The sequence below is a fragment of the Gymnogyps californianus genome, chromosome 1 (assembly GCF_018139145.2).
Source record: "Gymnogyps californianus isolate 813 chromosome 1, ASM1813914v2, whole genome shotgun sequence".
NCBI classification, from domain to species: Eukaryota; Metazoa; Chordata; class Aves; order Accipitriformes; family Cathartidae; genus Gymnogyps; species Gymnogyps californianus.
The window spans coordinates 140,100,043-140,125,236 of NC_059471.1; the positions used below are offsets into that span (position 1 = coordinate 140,100,043).

The 25,194-nt window shown below is 39.4% G+C and overlaps 1 protein-coding gene across 2 annotated transcripts in view; it reads right to left on the reverse strand.

The window, feature by feature from the left end:
* The window catches only part of FBLN1 (fibulin 1), an 82,057-nt gene that overhangs the window by 54,396 nt on the left and 2,467 nt on the right, over positions 1 to 25,194 (reverse strand). For both annotated transcript variants that reach the window (XM_050910354.1, XM_050910361.1), the window contains exons 2-3: positions 12,084 to 12,183; positions 4,190 to 4,325 (exon numbers count right to left, since the gene is read on the reverse strand). In XM_050910354.1, the coding sequence (XP_050766311.1) occupies positions 4,190 to 4,325; positions 12,084 to 12,183 (236 nt within the window). The remainder of the gene's footprint in view (positions 1 to 4,189; positions 4,326 to 12,083; positions 12,184 to 25,194) is intronic.

Genomic DNA, 25,194 nt, shown 5'->3' on the forward strand with positions numbered 1-25,194 from the left:
TAAAAAGTGATCATTAATCTTGCCATTCTTGAAGTGCTGAATAACCTTATGTTCTTTATTTCTTCCAGGTTGAGCCACCCCTTGAAAGACCTCTGCCTTCAGCTAATGTGAATCTTCAAGTACAGAGCTTGCTATGTCTTGCAATGTCTGTAAGAAACCATATCTTCATTTAACATAATTGTATGCATTGAACCATTTGTTCCAACCTGTATTTATTCTAACTGTGCATGATGCATCTTGATTTAACATCTTGGTAATGATAATAATTCATGCTGCTATACCACAGCCAAAATGATTCAGAGATTGAAAGTGTCAAATGTTTTCTTAACTGATGTTTATGGTAACTGGCTTTTAATATTGACCCTAGAAGACTCTGCACTGGCAGTCCTAAAGGCTAACATTTCCTGTCCAACTAAAGAAAAAAGATGGAGAAGCTGATGAATGGCCTTGTGCTCAGAGCGCACCCAGGACTCCGTAGACCCACATACGTCTCCACATCTCTCACATGTGAACTCAGAAAGTCACCTTTTCTTTCAGTTCTCCCACTGTGGAACGGTAATATAGCAGTGATAAGGCTAGTTTAACTCATGTTCATGGAGCACTCCGGTATTCTGAGGCAAAAAGCAGTACGTCATTATAACTATCACTATCCTGGTAAGATTAATCTCAACATTTCCTTTTTCACAATAATTTTTTCAGGGTGGTTAGCCTATTCCGAAAGACTTTGATCCTTTAGTCCAGAGTGCAGTCTAGACTCCGTATTAGTTCAGTTCTTGATGTGTTTGCAGCCATTTTCCAAAGGTTGCCAGCTGCCCAGAGGCATGTTGCGATGACCATTCACCCATTTGCTAGAACCATCGCTGCCTTCATGGATGGTACAACCTAATGATCGAGTTGTTATTACACACTTTCGCTGCCTGTAAGCCTTTGCTTCTTAAGTGATCCCGATAATAATCTCAAACATTTTTTCCTTTGCCTCTCCCCTGTTATTAGCAAAAGCCGTGCAGCTTCAAAGCCATGCCTTGATCTTCGTGTTTGGATAGAAAGCTGTGGCCTGCTTGAAGTCCTATGATCCCTTGACTGCTCTTAATACCTTGCCTTCTCACAGAAAGGAATAAAGATGGAAGAAATAAAGGAATAAATAGGTACATGTGAGAAGTTTGAAGATTTATTTTTGGTGTGATTAGGAAGCACCTGAAATTGCTTTCATCAATAAGCTTTCGTAATTAGTTAAATTTTGTAATAGTTCTTTATTCTTTATGTCACCATTTAAGTTACCAGATCTGGAAGGGTGAACCATGTATTAACATTGCTTTTGTGTATCTGTCCACAAGAGGTCTCTCACTTGCTGAAATCCAGACTAACTAGTAGATGCTATGAAAAATGGACTGAAAAAAATACAAATAACTCAGTGGAATTTTTCAGAACTTTTGAAGATCTGAACAAAAATAAAAAATATGTTCAACAGTCCAAAGCAATAAAACTTTTGTGCTCACCTAATATACACAACCAAATTATTCTTGACAAAACTGGGGAGATAAGGCCAGATCTCGATCTTTGGAAAAAGAAAGTACCTACGACAAATTTTGGGGAAAATGTCCGAGCACTTTAAAGAAGGTCAAATTTCTACAAGCTTCACTCCTTTCTGCAGGGCTGTTGTAGTAGAAACTTTCGTAAAACCATTTCTACACCTCCTGTATCAGCAACAATTCTGGAAATTGATTACTGTCTTTTGATGAAGATTTTAAAGATTAATGATTAATTCTGCATCCTTTTTTGCAAGGCAAGAAAAGCTATGCTTCCAAAAAAACGGAGGAGTGAAATTATGCCCATCATTACCTATGCCTACTGCCTTTAAGTGTAAAAGCCGACCTAAGTGTTTTCAAAATACGGTCTTTTTATCTTCTTTCCAATCGCAAGTTTTGGATTCAAAAGAAAGATTAGCTGCCTCATTTGCTGCAAAGCGCTATGATTAATCCTACTAATTGAATTACTAAATTACTCTTTCTGCTTCCTTGAAGAAGACAAAGAAGATCCAAAAGATTTCCTATGCTACCTAAGCTAAACAAAAACGGACCAACCAGGCAAAATGAGATTCAAGCCCATGTGAGATGGGCTTGGTGTGAATGTAAAAGTTTGTTTACCACAGCTGGGGACAATTGCCAGATACATGGTATGTCTCAAGGTCATCAGATTCAAAATGTGTTCAACAACAGAAATGATTAATTGTTCACTGATACTAGATCATAAATCATCTATGTCCATCATGGATCAAAGAGATTATCTACAAAGATACTCCTACAGCTATCTGAGTACAGTTATTAAGTGTAGGATATTCCTATGGGGGGGGGGGGGGGGCGGGCAGAACATGGCTCACAAGGATTAAGTAACACTGACTATGTTTCTATCAGTAAATTAAACAGGGACAGAATATGGGCTCGGGCATTGTCCCGCAATCGTCTGTAATGTTTAAATATTAGCAAGCTCTAAAGGCAACTAACAGGCTCTCAGACAATGCTGAAGTATATTTTGGGGTTAGCACAGGCCAGCGAACATTCCCAACAGCCCTCATGCACTGTGTTTTGCAGGGGAAAGACGTCAGTTACGTGACATGAGCTGTGCTGAGCCATTTATTCTCAGGGCCAGAGGTCAAGGCCCAGTCCATTTTGTTTAACAATACATCTGTCACCATGAAAACCTGCCATCTTTAAAGAAGTCTGGCCATTTTAAAAAACATCATTAACTCTTCTTCCTCATGCTGACAAGCCCACATAGGGAAACATCAGTCAACTGATGGGAAAGTGGGTTTCCTTGAACAGTTGCATTCTGTTTTAGAGTTGTCCCATGGAATGTGTTTAAAATAGTGCTGCTGTTATAAACCTGTCTCTGGTAGCAAGCACTTGAATCTGCAGAGTACTCGCCATCACAGTTCTTGTTCATCTGTTCACAGCCCTTCATCGTACTGACACAGAGGGCTAAATATTTTTTCATGCCACATTCAGATTGGGGTGCACAGGCTTCCTAACGGTAAAGGCTGCACAGAGGAATCTCCATGCCAGGAGCCGGGCGTACCCTGGACGTGGTCAACAGGTGACATATGTCCCCTCTTGGGGACATGGTCCACCGTGGGACAAAATCATGCTGCACATGCAGACAAGTTTGTGACAACCCACCAATGCCAGCCTCATCAGCATGTGTTACCTTTCTTCTACTCACAGCGAGAACGTGGATTACTTCCCAGTCGTGGCATCAGTGGCACCCTACTGCCAGGAACATAATCAAGCCAGTATTTTGAAGAGATATGAAACTTGTGAGTCAGACATTGTCTGCCATCTTCTATATAGTAGATTTTTTTTAACTGAATGAACCAAAATATTCAGCATCTTTGACCAGTGGGAAGAATTAAAATCACTCTCATCTATTTTCATCACCACTGAAAGAAATCTGTAATAGGACCAGAGCTGTTCATGACTGGGTCATGGTCAAGGTCATGATCTTACTTGTGGAACTTTCTTCCAAAAACACTCTGCAGAGTGGTAGGGATATGCTCCCTTTCAAGAAATGAGAGACAAAGACAGTAATAAAGGCGGAGGGCAGGGCACAGATTAACTAAAGATGCCAATAGGCATTTTTATTCTAATATCAAATGCTATTATCATAAGCTTACAGATTTCTCCATTCAATTGTAAATCAAAGTCATGTTAACTAAGGACACGTACACAAGCTGGAATTATAAGTACTCTGAGAGGATTAACTTCAGTCCTACCCCTTTGGACCACCAATACTGAAAACCACTGAGTTTGACCTTAGGCCATAAAGCTCTAATGAAATCTAAAGTCTGAAATGCATCTGAGTTTCTCACCCATCCCCTCCTACAGCGTCGATGTCTTCTCTTCATGCAAAAGTAGTTTCCTAGCCAATTACCCGTTCAAGACTTCCCACCCTTTTGCATTCTACCCTCTGCCTCTGCTAAAGTGTCATGAGACAGTCTGCTTCACTCAACGAGGAACTGTTTCTCTCAAAGAAGCACAAAGCGGACAGCCTTAACAGAGACACGAGGTGTAGGTGAGAAAAAACTGTTTATGTGCATCAAACCGAGTATGGTGACCTTCAGGGTCAACCCTTAATACCAATCTAGACAGTCAATACCATTTCTTAAAGATGAACAGGAGTAGCTCTGATGTCTCACCTTCAAGTATTCAGCTTCACAGGTGGAATTTTCTCCAGTATGTGAGTCACACTCCTCACGCACGTTGGCAAATTCAATCCCATCTGAACAGTACTGCTTTTCCAACTGGCTGCGGCAGCACTGTACCTGAGTCATGCTGAAAAAAGGATGGAAGCAATGGGAGAAGAATGTCATATATAGGTCAAGAACAGATAATGCAAGTTTTGATAATTAGCACTTGTACTAGTCTCATGGAAAGAGGTCCATGTGGGCACACAGTTACAAAGTAAAAATATTCTCTAGGAGTGGGCAGAATGTCTAGGTGATACGTTTAATACAGTTTAACTGCCTGCCTACCTTGAAGTCTGTCCTAACAATTTTTTTAAGCAAATGGATAACTTCAACCACATTTGCCACAGGGCTCAAGGTCTCCAGGCTTGCATTCTTGCATGTTTTGTGGCAGCTGGTGGCTGAAGAGAGGATGGCGAGAACCAAATCGGTGCTCCGACTGATGGAAGGGAGAAGTCAGGCCCTGGACATTGTGAGAGTCTGCAATAATCCCATGGCCAGTCTACCCTTGCACCTGCTGCCCCTTGCTCAAACAAACAGGTATGACATGTTGAAGGAAGCTCAGAGTGTGGCTCTGTGGGACAACTGGAGATATGTGGAGAAGTGAAGATACCAAGGAAAGTCATAGTGAGAAACAGAGTGCATTGCAAGCAAGAGGCGAAGAAAGACAAGGGAGAGAAGGGTATTACAGGGCAGGAAGATGCGGAGAGGAGACAGGATAAAAATCTGCAGGGAAGTCAGCTTTGTTAGTTCCACTGCTCATAAAATCACTCTATTTTATCTCCATTTCAGTAAATAAATTGAAAACTCCTTCCTGTGGAAAAAAATCTGCATGAGGAGGCTTTAAACTCCCCCACTCCTGTTGCTACTGCCACTTGAATGCAAAGCCCATTGAAGGAGATATCTCCCCTCTCTCCACTCTGTTTTTATGTGTAACTCTGCTGTGTTGGGTAGTGTTGTGGGTGGAGCTTGCAGTTTAAAGCTCTTCCACCGCTACCTCCTGTAACAGACACTGGGAAACAGAAAAAAGTTAAAGAAGAGTAACAAATCAGATTACACATACAAGGGTATAAACATATCCATGTGTTTTGTGACAACCCAGTTTCACTGAGAATAATGTTACCTGAGTTGCTAAGGGGAAAGGAAACTATCCCAAGGGCAATCCAAGCTGATAAATTCTATTTATAGTACAACAGGGGCACCTAAAAGGCATGCCCTGATATGTTAGAGCTCTATAAGAAATGCACAGAAAACCCCTATAAATGCACTTTTATACCCATCAGCATGGGAAATCTTATCCATCTTACAGACCACCAACAATGAACACATTCTCTTTGCTGTTAAGAGTAACCACCTATTTATTCCCTCAACTCTAGTTATTTGAACTGATGAATAAAATGTTTTCAGGGGTTACCCAGAAATACATAAAATTACGTAAAGATATTCAGCAAATCAATACCCTTTACTCTTAAAAATCCTTTATTTACACTGTTGGAAATTTTGGAAGTATAAGGAGGGGGGGGTTAGTTGCACCACTGAACTACAGGCTTCTCCTACTGTCATCTGAGATAAGCGGATTCCCATGCACCACCTCTGGAGGAGCTTCCCTGCTCTCAATGACCATAGGATGAGCTTTCAGCTCCCAGGCAGCGTGAGGGACTCCCTCAGCTCTAAGGCCAGGTCATCCAGTCCAGCCCACTAAAAGCAGGGGACACGTGGGTGCTGGGCTCAGATTCTGCATCTCTGTGCATATTGGTGAGGTGAGGTTGTCAAGCTACATTCCTGAAGATTCCCGATTCTTATTTATTGGATTTTGTAATGGTCTGACTGTGCAGTTCTCACTTGGACAAAAACAGCTATGAGATTTCAATGCATAGGAACAAAAACCAGGATAAGTTCATGAACAAATTATTCAAAAATAGACTCTAAAGTCATAGCAAGAAGTTAAGCCCAGGACAGTAACTTTATTTGGCAGAATATTTGAAGTTTTTGATATTTGATTTAGTTCCAGTTTGGAAGAATATGTAGCTTTTTTGTTGCTGAAATTCCCTCTGAAGCAGAATTTCCATTCCCTGCCCAGCTCTGGGGTGGTCTGACTGTCAGGACTTTGGAAGCCTGTAAAACCTGAACTTCAAGCCCAGGAGTGTGGGAGCTGAGACTTTCCAGCTCCTTTAGCCCTCCAAGTCCTGTTGAGGAGCTAGATATGTTCGCCACAGACAGACAAACAAACAAACAAACAACAGCTGTCTTTCAGTAGATCTGTTTGATTTCCAGTGTGGCTTTTTTTTTTTTTTCAAATACAAGTAATCTCTTTGAAACCTCTGACAAATTGGCAATTTCAACCAAAACAAAAAAGTTTCTTAAAAAGTTTCCCACAGCTGTATTCATAAGTCATGTGGCCCACCCCAACTGTAATAAGGAATTAAACATGAATTGAATACTAGATTAAAATGCCATTTGTTCATTCTCAGAACAACAACAATAAAATCACACTTCATTGCCCAAATCCTACAGTGAAGTTGCACCGGTAGCAAATACTGCTTTAGACTGTAAACACTTGTGTGGCTGTAACAGAGGTAGAAATCCTTGAAAGATGGCAGAGAAAAATGCTAGAAAAAACTGCACAGTACTCGTCTTCGGGCTGCAACTTAGCCTGCCCAGCTGACCATCCTTTTCCCTTTGCACACCAGCCCACGTGCTGCTGGTTGCTAGAGCATAGCACCACAAGCTCTTCAGCTTCCAATATTTTTGAGATGAAGAGTATCTCTCCCTGTCTTTGCTAAGTTACGTGTGTCTCCCTGGCTTAGACCCTTAATATAATACATACCCAATTTCTACTTCACAGCAGAGTAAAGGAGCCATCTCTACCGGCTAATAGGACATCTAGATTTGTCTTTTCATGTAAAACCTTTCAACTCTTCCCATGTAGCATTCCTATTAACTTCATGTCTATGGACAGCTTGCAATATTGGTCTCTAAAAAAAGAGAAAGTAAAGGAGTACTTTCCTGTGGTGTTTCTTTTTAATTACCACTAATAATTAAAAAAGCCAAAGGCTACTTCTTCCTTATCTGCCATATTCTGATGTTCAGTTAAAACAGTGCAACAGAACTTTATTGAAATAAATAGGTATTTACAATATGGCTGAAATCTTAAAACACTAAATATGGCATCTCTAGGAGCATGAGGCCTCATAACTGACATTCACTCAGGATGTTTCAGGTAAAATCATGCATCTCTGAAAGATGAGTTTTATTCATGGCTCACTAGTGAACAGAAATCACTCAGACATTTAAAAAATCCTTATTCTTTGTTGCAGATGCTGATCTAAAATTAAAGTTATTTAATTACTAGGTAATTTGATTATAAATCAAGTCAAGAAATCATGTTTTATATTCTCACTTGTCCTTTCTGTTAAAATTTAACCAATGTTGCTGGTTTTCATGGAATAAATTTCCAGCTGAAAATCTACACGCCCATTTACCTCCACAATTCTTTCACATTTATTATTCTCCTTCCCAGAGGATGCACTCCTAAACCAGCACAGATTTTGTAATCACCTATTTTTCCTTTCATTTCTTTCCATAAAAGCATTAAAATGTAACTTTGCTCTGAAAACAATGTCTCTGTTGTCGGCCTAATTTCATTACCCTCTGCCTCTCTCCTTCTACTTATTAGCCCGTCTTCAAACTATGTCAGTGCTATTCATGTGCACAGTGGAAGGTCTTGGACAAAAAATATTAAAACTAAAAAGGGAATGATTCCGCTCCAGAATTCTTTTGCAAAAACAAGCTGGGTCTTCCACCCTTAGTCCTTTCAGGTTGCGGTTTAACATGCAACAGAAATGAACTTAGGAAAATTAAGAGCAAGAGCTGGTATTATGAGTGACACAATATGACAAATGAAAATAATAAAGAGTGCCTTAACAATGAAAATACATATATTTGACCATGTGTTACAAATTAGCAAAGGACTCAAATAAAAATAATTGATTCAACAAACCTCAAAATTAATCAGCTGCAATCCATAAACAACTTTGTAGATTACATAATAGAAGTTTTCTTGAAGGTAAAAGGTAAAATTATATTGATATCATATATTATGTAGAGAAACAATACTAATAACGTTGTGGCAGAGAAGGACTGAGTTTGATATTAGTCACAAAGTGAAGTAAGCAAGTTATCCTGACAACATAGCAGACGGTTCTTCTATCCCTCTCACTGTGAAGCCAAAAATCTTAGTGACTGTGAGGCACACTTAGCAGGCTACAGAGAAGAGATAATAATTAATAAAGACAACTTCTCCAAAAATAACTTTAAATAGCTTTTTCAGACACAAAACTGTCACAACTTTGATGTCCAAAATCTCAGGCTCTTCCAGACTTACAATGGCATAAATCAATAAACATCTATCGGCATTTAAGCATCTGGTGCCTATCACTCCAAGTACTCTTGTCTTATTACTTCCTTGTGTTCCCATCTGAGTCTGTATCCAAGTGCTGCCACGTGTCTCTGCTTGGGAACACAGATCACCTTTTTATTCTGTTTTTTGCACAGCACTTAGCAGAGTGTTCTGTAGCTTCTTCTTTTTATGAATTCTTGCAACACTAACAATAAATAATGTTATTCCCAATGTAACTCCAAAAAGACTTTACACAGTGCTAAAGGTATGCAATTCTCATATGGAGATACGCTGTTTCTGGCCCAGGAATTAAGTTCACTCGCTAAGAGCTCTGGCCAGGGGAAACTCTTCATTTTGAAAGGAAGAATATTTATTGGGCAGATTGAGTTCCAAAAGTAAATGGCAGCTGTTTCCAGCTGCTGTGAGTTTAACCACATCACAAGAAAATGGATGAATGGGCAAAAAGCTGCTGTTATGACAGCCAAAGATATTATTCATTAAAAATCTACACTCATATTTACTGAGTCATGAAGACACAGAGAAAAATACTGTCATTGTCCAGAGTGATCATACAATGAGGTATACTCATTTGTGGGACAAGCAACCACAATAAGAGATTGCAGACATGACTGGACATTGAGCCCAGAGCCGTGTTTCAACTTAAATGCAACCGAGTAACAGTAACCAGATAGATCTTACGAATTCATGTGAACTTCAGACAGGGGGCTGGCTTTCCTGTGGTGTAGGAGAAGAAAGTGAGCACATCTGCAGTTTGAACTGTACCATATTCTGCAAGTGACATTCACACAGATGGCAAGTCCCTCAAGAACCACAAGAGACACTGGGGGAAGGATCCTAAAAAGATGTTGAAACCCAGAACTGTCAGCTTGTTTCTAGGATGCACGGCAGATATGAGAATGTCAGTGCTTGCGTGGAAACCCTTCTTGATTACTATGAACGTGCTTTAAATAGTTGGGAAAAGGTCAAAGGGGTGCAATTCTAATTCAATAAGGCAGCTTGTTCCTCACGAACAAAAGAAAAGCAAAAGAAACTCTAGCAGTGGGCTTGCTTTGAGGGAAGGACTGCATCTGAGATGCTGTTATGTTATTACTATTCTAAGCAGAGGATTGAAAAACAGCATGTAAATTCTTGTAAAGCGTGTTGGGGAAAGTACTCACATCCAATCTGTTCTGTGTTGCACAGTCTTTGCAAAGTAACGGCACAAAATCATTTTTACTTCAGTGATTTCATCAAATCTGCTCACTTCACAATGTATTTTTCCCTGGCATTCAACTGCTAACCTTGCAAACCCAAGCTGAAACAGGCAGGGCAAACAGTTCCATCTGGCATGAAGTAATATGAGTTTGTACACCCAAGAGACCATGTTTTTTTAGAGCACTCAAAGTCAGATGATCTACACGGTCCAACACTGTACTGCACTAGTCAGTCAAAAGATCCCAGCTGGGGTTTAAACAACCACATAAATGATAGATACCTGTCCCCCAGCAGCTCCCACTGCATGTAGGTGTCTGAACAGGAAGCAAGTTCTTTTGAAAATCTATAACCAAAAAGGCATCCTGTGCCATATTCTCACCTGCCTAGACCTCAGCAAGTGCAATGAACCTGGTTTTGCTCGCATCTCTGTGCGGCAGGAATAGACGTACAAAATCAGAGGCATTACCCTCATGTGCTTGCAAAGGGAATCATGCTCCCTCACTGTTCATCCTGGCTCCAGCTACACCAGCAATTAGGAGTAGAATTGGCCCTACTTTAGTGTCTGAAATGGCATCATAAAGTGATTTTGCTGCACCTCTCACAGATATGCCAGTTTGCAATCATAACTGGAGTAAAATAATATTGCCATTAAAGAAAGTAGCCAAAGGTGTCAATTTTACTTAGTCATTTTTAGAGCAGAGCCAAGCTTCAGGGGCAGCTATGTTTATTTATTGTACAGTCATGAATAGACTCATGAATTTACCCACTTCTTTTTTTGTCAATAAGTGCTCATGCCTCTCACAGAATATATGAGTTTACCCATTTCTACTTTACTATTACATCACTACAATTTTCTTAATTACGTATCAGTTATGCACAAAAGCTAGATGAAGTATTAGTAAGCTTTTTTCAGTTCCTATGAAGTCCTAAAGACTCTCTAAAATGGCAATCTTCAAAAGAATAAATTACATTTACAGCAGAATCACAACTCACATTAATCAAATTATCATTAAATCATCAAGTTCAATAAACATGGTTTCCTGTTTTTCCTGCCTCTGTTTTGTCTGTAACTCTTCTGACTCTTCAAGTATTTCCTGAATTGGGATTTAAGTCCTATCTGTCAATTCTTCTGCGTAAGAGACTGCTTTCAATGCCAATATAAATGCAAGTCAGAAAACATGGACAAACTTGCCTGCAAGACATATTCTTTCCGTAATAAAGATCAATCCAACACTTCTACAATTACCAAGGTTAAATCACTTTGCAATCCATTTGAAAACAGAGGGGAGCAATGTAATGTGTTTTAAATATAAAGTCCTCTGTGAAACTGGCCCCCAAACTACCAACCACAAATTTAGCCCCACAAATTAAATGTAACAAGTATTTAACAGCAAAAATAATGCAAACTACCATGAACAGAAAAAGTATGAATGCCCCAATCATACAATAGGTTCAGTTTAACCAAAATATTACTGTTCAAATAATTTTAACATTTAACTTCATTATTTCATTTGCTAGATTACATAATAGAAATTAGTATCCTATTAAATGTCAATAGAATTAAGAAATCTATTTATTAACTAAAGGTTACTATTTTCTATGGTCAAATAAGTTTGACAGAAGTCGGACACTCTACATAACTAGGAATCTCCTTGACTTAAGCTTTAAGCTCCCCCATCCAGCAATACAACTAAGAACTGCAAGACAATTATCTGTGTGGCACCACACAGGAGAAACAGTTTTAAAAGGCTGTCTTTGCATAGATACATACATATGTATCTATGCAATCTATAGATTATTCATGTACAGGATCTGCTGTGTTTCTTGAAAAACTTTTGGCCAAGAATTTGGACCATCACTGGGCCAGATTCACAATCAGTATAAACTGAGGAAGCTTTGCTGACATTAGCGGAGCTATGCTGAGATATATTGATTGTAGGCAGAGTTCAAGCCCTGTGAGTAGGGTACAGTGGAAAAACTTCTGACTAAGAGACAGCACACATCAAACAGGTTAGAGCCGGGTGACTCTGCACTAGACCAACAGCAAAAATTAGAAGGGTTTAATGGAAGAAAAATAGGTACTCAGGTTCTCCCAAGGCTAGACATGAATTTGAAAAACTTGGATTTAGGAGCTGGGTGCTTCATCTTATAATCAGCTTTCATACCTGCCACTCCCATGGTTTTACATGAAAATATAAACTATAGTTTAATATATAATACATAACTATATACCTGCATTCTCTGGACTCGGATATTAACGGTAGAGAAGTACATATTCTGTTTTTATTTGCCCATTCAATACCCTTGTCACAGCATTCTTCCATCGAAAGATCTGCAGAAATGTGGAAAGAAAGAAAAACACAACAATATATTTAATACAATCTTAGTAAATGGTATTGCATCTGCCAGTTCAAAAAAAAAAAAAACCAACAAAAGAGAGTCAGTTCGTTTTGCCCTCCCTAATCTACACACAGAATAGCGCACCCATCCAAAAGGCAGCCATGGCCAAGTGAAGCATCCGTTAGCACCTTGTAATCAGCCCAGGTGCTGGAGGTATTCCTTCCTCAGTGAAGCAAACTGCAGTTACCCTTAGCCTTCCACATAAAGACACAGCCCAGGGACTGATACTCTAGCAGAAAACAGTTCAGATAGATAGAGTCCTGCACAATAAAAGGATCTGTTGGATTGCACTCCTTTATTATCAAAAGCAGCAGTAGCAATAAGCAACCTTTTAAAATCCTGAAGAATACAGGATAAATCACTGTCTGATATGAAAGACATACCTCATTAAAAATTAATCTGCAGAACTATTTTTTCCTGAGGTTATTATCCAATTAATCTGTTTTACTCAAAAGTATGTCTGTAATTGCAAAAGTATTGTACAGAGAGACAGAAAGGTACATGGTATTTTGATCACTTAACATGTGAAAGAAAAATTAACACAGATACTAACTGGCACCAACCCTGAAACTAAGGGGAAAAGCATACTGAAGATAATTATTTGTGCAGAGTATGACTTTTGCAGAAGTCTCTAATTTAATAAAACTAAATATTGTTAATGAACTGACAAACCCTACAGGTTTTCTTCATATTCCAAGTGCAAAAGTTCACTGCACAGCAGGTGTATCAGAACTTGGAATATAACATGAGTCACATTTTCCTATTAATTATCTTGTAGTCCGGACACTGAACAGCTCCTTGTATAACAAATACGCAATCTGTGTAAAAAAAAATCTGATTATCAAGAGGGACAGTTTTCTAATGTTTTCTCTTTGTTTCCTAAGTTTTTTGACTGATGGCCCTGACAGGCTGCACTCAGGAGTGCTGAGGGAGCTGGCTGATGTCATTGCCAGGCTACTCATGTTTATCTGAGAGGTCATGGCAAATGAGCAAAGTTCCTGAAGAATGGAAGAGAACAAATGCCCCCCTGTCTTCAAGAAGGACAAGAGAGAAGATCTGGGAAACTACAGGCTGGTCAACCTCTTCTCACTGTCTGGAAAGGTGATGGAGAAAATCCTCCTGGAAACAATGTCCAAACACATGAAGGACAAGAAGGTGACCAGGAGAAGTCAGATGGGATTTATGAAGGGGATATCATGCTTAACCAACCTCATAGCCTTCTACAATGAGCTGGCTAGCTTGGTGGAGGAGGGGAGAGCAGTGGATGTTGTTTACCTGGATATCAGTAAGGCTTTTGACACTGTCTCTGATAACACTCTCATAGACAAGCTGACAGTGTACAGGTTAGGTAAGTGAACTGTGAGGGGAACTGAAAACTGGTTGAATCACCAGGCCCAGAGGGGTGTGATCAGTGGCACAAAGTCCAGTTGGAGGCAAGTCACTACTGGTGTACCTCAGGGGTCAGTACTGGTTCAAACACTGTTCAGCATCTTCATTAATGACCTAGACACTGGGTCAGAGTGCATCCTCAACAAGTTCACAGATGATACCAAATTGGGAGGAGTGGCTGATGCATCAGATGGTTGTGCTGCCATCCAGAGGGATCTCAACAGGCTGGAGAAATGGGCAGTGAGGAACCTCCTGAAGTTCAGCAAAGGGAAATGCAAAGTCCTGCATCTGGGGAGGAATAAGCCCTACGCACCAGTACACACTGGGGGCTTACCAGCTGGAAAACAGCTCTGCAGAGGACCTGAGTGTCCTGGTGGACACCAAGTTGATCAGGAGCCAGCAATGCACCTTCGCAGCAAAGGCGGCCAACACCATATTGGGCTGCATTAGACAGAGCACTGGCAGCAGGTTGAGGGAAGTGATCCTTCCCCTCTGCTCAGGACCGATGAAGCCACACCTGGAGTGCTGTGTCCAGTCCTGGGCTCCCCAGTTCAAGGAAGATATGGACTTACTGGAGTGAGTCCAGTGCAGGACCACCAAGATGATTTATGCACTGGAGTATGTTTCATATGAGGAGAGACAGAGAGCTGGGACTGTTTAGCCTGGAGAAGAGAAGACTCAGGGGGGATCTGATCGTATAAATACCTGATGGGAGGGGATGAAGAAGAGGGAGCCACACTCCTCTCAATAGTGTACACTGACAGGACAAGAGGCAATTGGCACAAATTATACCATATGAAGTCCCATCTGAACAGGAGAAAACACTTCTTTACTGTGAGAGTGTTCAAACACTGGATGATCTCAAGAGGTCCCTTCCAACCTAAATGATTCTATGACTGATTACTTAATGAAAAATAAATAAGACCCTTTCATCTGTAGGTTGCTGTGCTGCACAGAGGAAGGCAAATCTCATTTACATCTTTTTGATGGAGAAGCTGAAGTACAGAAGGATGAAATTACTTGCCCAAATTACACAGCAAGCTGGTAATATAAGAACAGGGAGTGCACACCAGGTCATTCCCAGACCATCCCTCTCCACCAGATCATAAAATGCCTCACATGATTGTCTTATTCTTAGTTTTGCTCCAAGCACATTTAAACGGTGCAAAATTCAGTAAGCAGCAGCATTATGTTCAAGACTATCCATCTTCACAAATGACTTCCTGCAGAGTCTGGTAAGGACAAGCATCTGTCTCCTCTGGTTCTCCCTATACCAGTTACAAAGCCATCGTTCCTCAGGTGCTCCTGATGTATGGGGGCTACAGCCTCCTTCCATCTGTCCATGTATCCACCTCCTAACCTGTTGCAGTTATCAAAATAAGCCGAAATATTCTTTAACCTGTTCATGATCACACTTACTTTGACACACATCAGACAGAGTTTACACGAGTACCTCAACTGGCAGACCATATGTGGGAAAGTTAAAAGCAGCTGAAAGCAAGTAGAGAAGATAACCCCCTCCAGTAACTCAGTTGTTTGCAGGGAACGACCTATATTCCCGACTAGTGATTATAATCCAACAACTCCAAGCAAAAAGGAAAGAGTTAAATTTTAGGTTGCATCTGTCATCTTAAAGTAGGTACTCTTCAAGGCAGTTCTCAATTCTACAGTGCAAAGCTCTGGAGTACTGGGCATAATTCTGGCTATCCCTCTTTAGGAAAGATTACATCAAAATGGCAAATGTGTAAAGAAAGGCTAGGAGGATGGTCAGGGGAATCAAAGCCCTATTATATGAGGAGAAACTACAAGAAATAGACCATTTTAAGCCTAGATAAGTAAAGCTTGTGAAAGGATGTGGTTCCTGTCAACAAATATTACAGCAGTAAACAATAATCAGAATTATGGGATCAAGTAAACCAAACATTTTTTAATAAGAAAATCATTATACTTATAAACAGAATTATATTAAATGTTAGTTTATAACAGAGTTCTGTACTTTATGACCCAGGTCACCCTTCTAGTCTTACTTACATACCCAAAATAATGGTCAAAATCCTGTCATTATGAAGTCAAGGCAATATTTCTCTTGAATTCCTCAGTGTGTCCAGAATTCATGCCAGTGTCTGAAAGCTAATTGTAGTTTATAATGCTACAGAGAAAATCAGTCTTGTAAATAAATATCTGCCTGTGGTGAAAGACATGAATTTGTGTCTGATCTCTTCTTTGGGAATAGGGACTCTGTCTGGTCTCTGTCTGCCAGCGTATTGCTAACAAACATTATATGCATCAAATTTCATACAACGTGTTACAAATAATCATATTTTTAGTGCTGTTGTCTGCAATCAATCTTAACTGTGTTGAAAAATGACACACATTTAACTGAAGTGCAGAGCTGGCTGCAGGTTTTTGCAGGGCTTTGTACAAATGGGTCTTTAGCCAAGTTCCTCCCCAGAAGGACAATCCCTGGCTCTGGACACCAGTTCTTCCCTCCCAGCTCTGGCAACACACCTCTACTCCAACCAAATAACTCAAGAATTCAAAGCAGGCCAAGCTAAGCAAGCTCGTCTGTAGGAGTGCATCCAGACAAAGAAGGATTTCGGATAGTTTGTTGAGGGAGAACTGTGGTCCAGGCTCATTGTTTTGGTGACATCACAATTCATATCCTCCAAAGATCCTGCCAAAAATCTCTTGAGAATAGAGGGAAGTGAAAAACAAGCAGTAAAAAAAGGACTCCACCCTCAAGGCCATTCTTCTAAAACATAACAATAAAACAGTGAAAAACATTTTCTCTAGCTTGGCTTTGCAATTTGCTTTTAAAAATGGTCATTCGTGGACAAATCTCTACTCTCTCAAAATCTCAGAAAGTGCGTGTCTCACACTTTGGGTGTCAACTCCTGATTGCACTGGAATCGATTCTGACTATTTTGGCACTAAGAGTTGTTAATGAGTATTTAGAAACAGGACAGACTGTCTCATATTTTTTCAGTATTGTGGATTCAACTATATATGTGCATACTCATGTGGCTCCCAGTCGGAAATCTTTGGGGCAGCAGTTCATATTAATGCCATTTGTGCCTCCTTACACCCTCTTCAGGGGACCAACAGCATGGGGGGGCCATGGCCTCTCTTCAGTTTCTCGTCACTAGAAGTTTGTAATGCAGGGCATCTGAAAGGAAGGGGTAGTGGAAAGCAGATGGTAGAAACTACTCTGATTACGACATCTCAAAGAATCTCACTGTGCAGAAAGTGATGGTTCTTTTTTCTCTGAATGTGATCATTTGTCTTTTACTGCAGCTGATGGGCTCGTGGCACCCCTCAGAGCTGGAGGGCCAAAGATGATCAAATAGGAATTACAGTACTCCTCTTCTGAACCCGGTGCCCCTTCAACTGTTTTGCCAAGTGCATAATGTTTCATGCAAATCAGCCAGAGAAATCTCAGGCATCTGAGAGACAAAACACTTCTGGGAAAGGCTGATGATATTGTCTGTGTTCGGCTGAAATGTGCCCTTTTATGTGGGGGGAGAAACCCTACAGGAAAGTTGTAACATGCAGGAATACACTGTCTGGTCCATTTTGTAAATCTGTGAAGCAATTGTTCAGCTTTTTGGTATCACGAGACAGAAAAATATGAAGATAAACCAGAGATCTGTTAAGATGGTAGCATGTTTACTTCCTTTTCACTCAGATATAGTAATTTTGCGTGCTAATTGACTAATGGAGAAAAATCCAAGCCTATTCTGGATAAAATAAAACACAGTTTTATCACTACTTTGTCCTTGTAAAAAAGTATGTGCAGCAGGGCACCCAAAAGAACTTGAGTTGTGTTAGTATGGTAACAGCAAGGATGCTTGTCCTGATGCTAAGGTGGTATATGTAGTATTCTGAGAGAGATTTCAGGAGTCTCGGGAAGAGGACAGTAGAAACACAGCTGGAAGTCAGATCTCTAATTTTACGAAAGCTGTCATGAAGAAGACCTATCAGATAAGTGATTAGAAGTCACACAAATTCAAACATATTGTGCACATGATGCATTCATGTGCTAGCTATGAACTATGCTTACATAGACAAAATGTGTATGAGCATATGGTTGTTTTAAAAAAAACAGTAGTTTGCTAATCTTAACAGGATTGCCATACTGTGTGGGAGTTCAAAGCAAGAAATGTGGTTAAAATCTGTATAACCTTAGACTTCTATGATGTAATAATTGCTTATTCAGCTGCTACAGTGAATATTTTCATGATCAAATGAAAGAAAGATAAGCTTAAGAATGTTACCCAAAAGCATGATTCCTGGAATGAGAAACCCTGAATTGTTTCTGGGAATTATGCAAAAAATAAGCAGAAATAAAAAGGACTGGATAATTTTCATGCCAGTAGCACTCCAGCTAGATCAAAAAGGGACAGATTTTTTAAGTAACAATCTACAACAGCAGCTATTCTGTACAGCTGCTCATGATGGAAAAGCCTATGTACAATCTGGGATTAGATAGCTGTTCATTACTCAGTGCTGATCTATGGAACAGTTATAAAGCTGATGATAATATCAAACCAAAGCTACACCTGAGCCTAGGTGGGCTTATCAAGCTAGAGCTAGTAAAGCTTTCCAGTTCTTCAATGCAGTAAGTGATGTGACTGTCAAATTCATCGACTCCCCAGCCCACATAACCAGCTATAGTTGGGTACGGATGTGGAAGTTTGTCCAGGTCAAGGGGTCAAAGTCACAACTCCTTATTAAGATATTTTCAATCTTTTAAGCACATTAATTGATTAAGTTTGTAAAATGTGGTGCAGGTCTTGCCCTTCACTCAATTTACTCTGTAAGAGGCTCAGCACTATGGAATGTGAGAAAACAGCACATGATTATCACTTCTCAGCATATGCAGATACAGGCAGCAGATGGACTCTGTGAAAGCTCAGCACTAGTCCAACACGTTTCAGTAACAGTATGTCATCCAGAATTTTTGGAACTCATGATTACAAAAGACATGCATTGGTTTAGGTTTCCAGTAAGAAAAATACTTTCAACTTCCCCAGCGTACCTTTCTGACAAAACCTTTCTTGCCCTGTCAAGAAAACTCTCTTACTAGTGATGCTCATCCATCTAACTGTCAGCTGAAAAAACCCACAGTCTACATACAGAATTTGATCCTCAAAATGACAGATTGGCCATCCGTATTATTCAGAGTCACATTCTTTGTCTTCCAACCTCCCTTTACATCTGTACTCTCCTGACACAAAACCAGAGCAACTGCATATCCCTTTGGCCAAGGCTCCACTGTGCTATAGGTTCAGGGCAGACAAAGTGTGCTTGGCTTGATCTGCTACGTCAAACCAATTGTTCTTGAAACAATGACACCTGGCTAACAGTAGGTGGACAAGTCAGTTGCCTTTGTAGCAGGGACGGCAGTCAAGTGCTGGCAGCTGGGATTTGTAGTCTTGATTTTTTGGCTGTCATTACAACAAACTGTGGAAATGCTGTTTCTGGCAACGCAAATACACTCTGGCTGGCCACTTAAGGCATCAAATAGACCCAGAGACGTGTTTAGACAAGAGGGAAGCCAGCTGACTTCAAAGGTCCAACTGGTAACAGGCTAACATGATAAGTACAGCTTTGTTGCATCTTGATCTTGTGTGTAAACCTAGGGATTAGGCACACAGAGTAGAGGAAAGGGTGAAGGAGACCTGAAACTATGAAAGAGAAAGACATACAACAGAAAATCTGGACTCATGATTCCCTGAAACAAATGCTTTGAATTGGGAGTAATGGAGCAATGCAGGAAAGCATTACCATTCTCCATCTGAGATGATGTATTTGCTGGATCTCTTCAGACTGGAGTTGGAATGAAGATGCCCCTCCTCCATTTTACATGCAGAGAAAGAAGTGAATAGGAGCTTTTCTTTTTCTGCAGAGACATTCTTGTTTACCTCAAGACCATACATCAAATATGTCAATACACTGATGGGGTAAGATGAATAGACACAGCTGAGCTGTGGCATTAGTCACCTTTGGACAGTAAGCTATTCTTAGTCCTTCCACTAGGTTTTTCTTACAGGTTCCCTTAAAGAATATACCAGCTTGAACTTCATAACAAATGCATGAAACTTGGAGCCAGGATGCCCTCTCTTGTAATATCCACAACAGCACAAGCCAGGAGGCAGCCTCCAATGCATCTGTTGCAGCCTGCAAGGCTGTGTTCCTCACCAGCTGTCCCTCTCCAGTACAGCTCTAGGCTACTGTTTGCCCTCAAAGAGGGCCTATGACAATACTGCTTCTCTCTTCCAAGTGTGGAGGTCATATTGGACCTTTATGGACTGACAGACAATCACTCAGAATTCGTGTGCTGCTAAGAAATACAACATTCTCTCTAAAAAGGCTTACAGGGTTTGAACCTTTACCTTCAGATGAATTCTCAGCTGAGTGTGACTTCAGGACAGCTGAAATCACTGAAGAAACCCAGTTAGCACACTAACTAAAGCAGCAGCATCCTACAGGAAATGCCTGGTATGTTAGTGTGTTTTGTGGTTGGTTTTAAAACAGCCAACATTTTACTGGAAATTTTCTTAGGTCTGGAGAACACTCATTTATGGGGAATGTGGCTCTGGTAACACCAGCAGTGGCTATCACACAATTAGGGAGATTTTTCAGATTTGGCCAAACCTCATTTTATGAGGTGTCTGTTTGCAATTTATAGAAGAAACTCTTAAAATCATTCATGCCAATAGCTGATGATGAGGTAGCTGCTATGTTTAGCGATAAGGACAAGCCTAAGGGAGGCAATGCTATGTTGCAACATGCCTTATTTTCTCTGGTGGGGAAAGTAAGTGCTTTACTGTGTTTTTTTTATTTTGCCTCAGGTCTAATAAAAAATTATTTCAAAAAAGTAGGCAACTGGCTACTAAAAAATTAGAAAAGATGACTCCATCTATTGCAGGAAGACTATAAGGCATCCTACATACATACCAAAATACCACAAAAGATAGGGATGTAGGAGCCCTCAAGAGGTTATCTTGTCCTACCCGCTACTCTCAGGCAGAACTGATAAAATTTGGTCAGTTCTAGGCAGATTTCTATTTAGTTATTCAAAACGATATCAAGTGAGGCTGATTCCACAAACTCTCTAGGCAATGTGCCTTTGTGCTTCAATGTCCCTAATGACAGAGAATTTTTAATAATATATTATTTCACCATCCACTCCAAAAGCCTATTTAAATCCATTCTTTTGTTACTACCTCTTGTACATAGGCTCTTACACACTTCAACAACCTTCTATGTATCTGAAGACTGCTACTTCATGTGGATGTCTTTTCTGTGAACAAATTAACTTGAATTTTTTCATCTTTCTGGATAGGTTATTTTTTGGACTTCTGTGAGGAGGCTGGAGTTCGAAAGATACTAAGACTAGAAGACTGAAGGCTGTTCTGAAGATTTCTAAAAGACATGAAGATATTGAGAGAAACTTAATACTGGTGTCCACTGAGTCAGCATCATGTAAACAGCTTAGTATAAGTAATGGCTGTCCTAGACTTTACATACTCACAGGAACATGAAAAAAGAGGGTGCATTCATAGCTCTGCTGGACACAGGTGGCCTAAAGAACCCAGTCTCACCAAGATGACATGGGTGGACCTACAAAAAAGACTGGAAGAAGAACAGCAAGTTCTCTTTCTGACAAGCACATGCTAAATTTTGTCCTTCACTCCTGCCTGTATGAAAAAATCATGTAAGTAATGAAATTAGTTCACAGGGTGTTGATAGCCTGAAGTGGCACTTTTTCTTTCTCATTTAAGAACAAAGTTTTATCTTCTCTTGATTTCTCATTTCAAATCTTAAAAAAATGTATGATTAGAAAGTTTTATATAAGGTGTTACAATTAATCTATTGTTAGTCCTGTTCATTTGTATAAAGGCCATGATCCAAAATGTACTGCGTTAAATTACAGTCTTTAGATAGATCTTAAAGAGCTTTGGATCGAGTCCAAGTATATGTATATATTCCAATTAAAGCAACTGAAATAGGAAGGATATGAGAATATGACAGAGCAGCATGTCTCAGAGCATCAAACATATATGCTCAAGCATTCATATATCTTCTCATGTAAAATGGCTACAGGAAAAACATTTTCACACTGGGATTTCTCTATTTTCATCTGACCAGAAAATTAGCAAGAATAACTATGCTTTTATATGCCGCTTAAGTGAAACATACCTACTCTGTAGGCATGTTTATTGCTGAATATAAAAAAAAAAAAAAGGACAATGATGAAAGATTCTGATGTTCTACTACTGCCATATTTAAAGAATAGTCTGGAAACACTAAGTAGATGGGATAAAATTTATAGCACAATGGAACAAGGTTTAAGTATGGAAGGAACCGCAGACTTTACAGAGCAGGGAGAAAATAAAGATCCATTTTTTTGCATATAATTATATAGCAATGATTTAGGGAAGGTTTCCTTTTGGAGAAAACATTACTAAAACTCTCTCTTACATGAGATTTTCCTAATTTTTGAAATTATGTATACTGAGCTGCAAATTGATATCTAGCTCTTCCAGATCTTCTGCCAAAGTATTGATATTAGAAGTACTCAGTACTTGAAATTTAGTCAGTGATAAGAGCTTCAAAGCTGGAAGATTGTACTATTTCGAATGGATGTACTGCTGGTAGCATTTGTACAGTATATCCTTCCAGTGCCTAGCAAATCCTGGAAAACACCCTAAAAAGCTGGAATACACCAGACAAAGTATTTCTATACCCACACTCTTACTTTGGCATTGATACAAAAGATTTCTTTAGGTGTTGCTTTCTTTATTACTAAGCTTAAGGTCTCAATCCAGATTTTGACTAGACTCAAAAGTCAACCCTTTAGCGGGGAACATCTTACATCCTTGTGCAGCATGGGTTGTTGGTGGGTGCTACCATAATCCAGAAAATAATGCACTTCCTATACTTGTGTAGTAAGTACCCAAAAATTCATCAGAGATGTCATTCAGCTTTTTCTGAATGAAAATTTTAAATTAATTTGATTAACTGAAAAGAATTTGAATGAGAATTCCTGAGAATCTAGAAATTCAGTTTCTTCTTACGATCCAACGGCACATACTTGAAATCCAAAGGGCAATTTCTCAAAACTTTTAAGTCTAAAGTAGGTTATACCAAGTACAAAGCAGAGACAAAGTACTCAGGAGTGCTGTGGAAAAAAAGTGTTACTTGTTTAAAAAAGTGAAGACAAGAAGCTTCATTAACTGCATTAGCCAAAGATGTGCCAGTGTATTCAGGAAAGCATTAGCACTGGAGATCCTTCTTTAGAACTGTTGCATCCTGTTGATCAGAGAAGACTTTCAACACAATTTTTACTGGACTGTCCCAGTGTCTTGCCAGAGATGATTTCAGCAGGACAAGAATCCTCACCAAGTCTGATAAACAGGCAGGTTACTGTCACAATTTTTCCCTTACTGTACGCACTGTCCCTGCCACTGTAAATTAACCAGTACATCATCTTTGTAGGTACTACTTTGACTATTCCTTCTCCACTTACTGGACAATATTCTGAGCATTTCTAAACTAATTTTTACTCACAAAATATTACGGCCGGTAATTCTTTACATTCTCCTAGCACTCTTCACTGATCTGTAGGGACCCTTTCTCTCCTTTATATTCTGTCTTATTGCTTCTTGTGCTCTCTTCCTCTGTTTCCCTTTTCGTTCCTCACAACTCCTTCATGGACTTCTTTGTGGACAATTTTTCTATTCTTTCTCACCCTGCAGTCTTCTCAATCTTCTGCCTCCACTTCTACATCTTATCTTGGAGCAATGTTATCCACTCTCCCAGTTTAATTACATGTGATGACTTAACTATTAAAATCTCAACACTTGGCCTACTTCCTTCCATCGAATCTACACGTAAATACATGTGCCTGACATTTCCCGAGTGCTTTACAATAACTTTTGCCTATTCTGGCTAAAATGACCTGCTTATTTTGTTCTTTCTTAACTTTACTCATTTTCCTTACTCCCTGTCACTGTCAACCATCACTTTTTGCTACCTTTTTCACAAAAGCTTTTGTTCATTTATCTCTTTCATAATAAACCACTCTATGCTACCATTAAAATTCTTGCCCATGCCCTGATGTTTTTTTATTTGGATTTCAGCTCTCTCCTTCTTGACCTTCTCTGTCTCATCCCCTTTAATGCTCTACCGATATTTTACTACATCTAGTAAACCCATATTCTCTGTTTATTGAATTGATTTTGCCACCTAATTCTTTAGATCTACCCATAACTCAAAAAATCAAACTTAAATTCTTTCATGGTCCCAGGTAACTCCAATTCTGTCAAGTCCCAGGTGGCTAAGACCTATCCTTCATTTCAGAAAATGTTAGTAAAGTATTGTAGAACAAGTTGGTCTTTACACAACTATTTATTAAAAACACATGTGAAGTTGATATGAAACTTGCAGAATGGGCTAAAGTGCAACAAAAAATAAATAACTTCTGAAAATGCATTGACCTGCTATCAGATAATGCCTGAAATCTGACAGAATAGTATAAATATACCACAGTAACTTGATAAGCTAGTTTATGGATTTTCATCTTGGATTTCACTAACATGTCTGCTTTCAATTACACAGATGAAAAACAAAAGTTTAACATCTTGCTCTTGCCCTGATTGCAATAAAATGTCATGTCTGAAAATGGACTATTAAAACGAAACTCAACTGAAAACTAATTTAGAGATAGCACTCATTTTAGAACTGTATTTTTTGGTAATATGTGATTTTGGGGGAGATTTTATCTATGATAGCAGGCAAGAAAGCATAGATTTAGCCTTTTATTAGTCCTACCTCCACCCATATACTACTTATAAATTTACTGCTATAAAAGCACATGTAAAAATCATAATCTTAAAATAAAACTCATTCCACAAAGTCAGTGGAACATTTTTTTTATTACAAACTATAAGCTCACCCTGAATAGACATGTTTCCAGATGTTTAGTGAGTTAAACTGTCTGTGCCTGTAGTACCAAGACATGCCAAAGACGCAGCTAGAGGATGAACTATTCATACACTGGCTGGACATAATGATGTGAATAACTCACCTTCTTCAGTAGATGGTAGTTTATATCATAAGGAAAAAAAAAGTTTTTAAAAAATGCAATGTTTACAATAAAATGAAGTTGCATTATAAAATTTAGAAGGTTTTTAATACCCTTACTCTTGCAAAGAATGATGTGCGTATCTATAGTCACATGTACTGGGCAGTTCCACTGAAGGCAGTCCCTTCTGTTTTTTCAGAATGAGGACTTTAATTAATAGATACTGATGATTCATTAGTAAGGAAAAGCAATTAAGAAAACTGATGGTAACAAGCTTAGGAGGAAGCTGTATTTCAGAAATATGTTGTCCTAGTAACTTGGCAATTGTACCACTAAAGCACTTAGGAGCTCCTCTTTGCCCCAAGCCCCCTTATTCTAGTCACACAGAGGAACACAGGCTCTGTCCCAAAAAGCCTGCACTTAAACAACATGACCTCACAAGCTAATTACTTCACTTGCCTG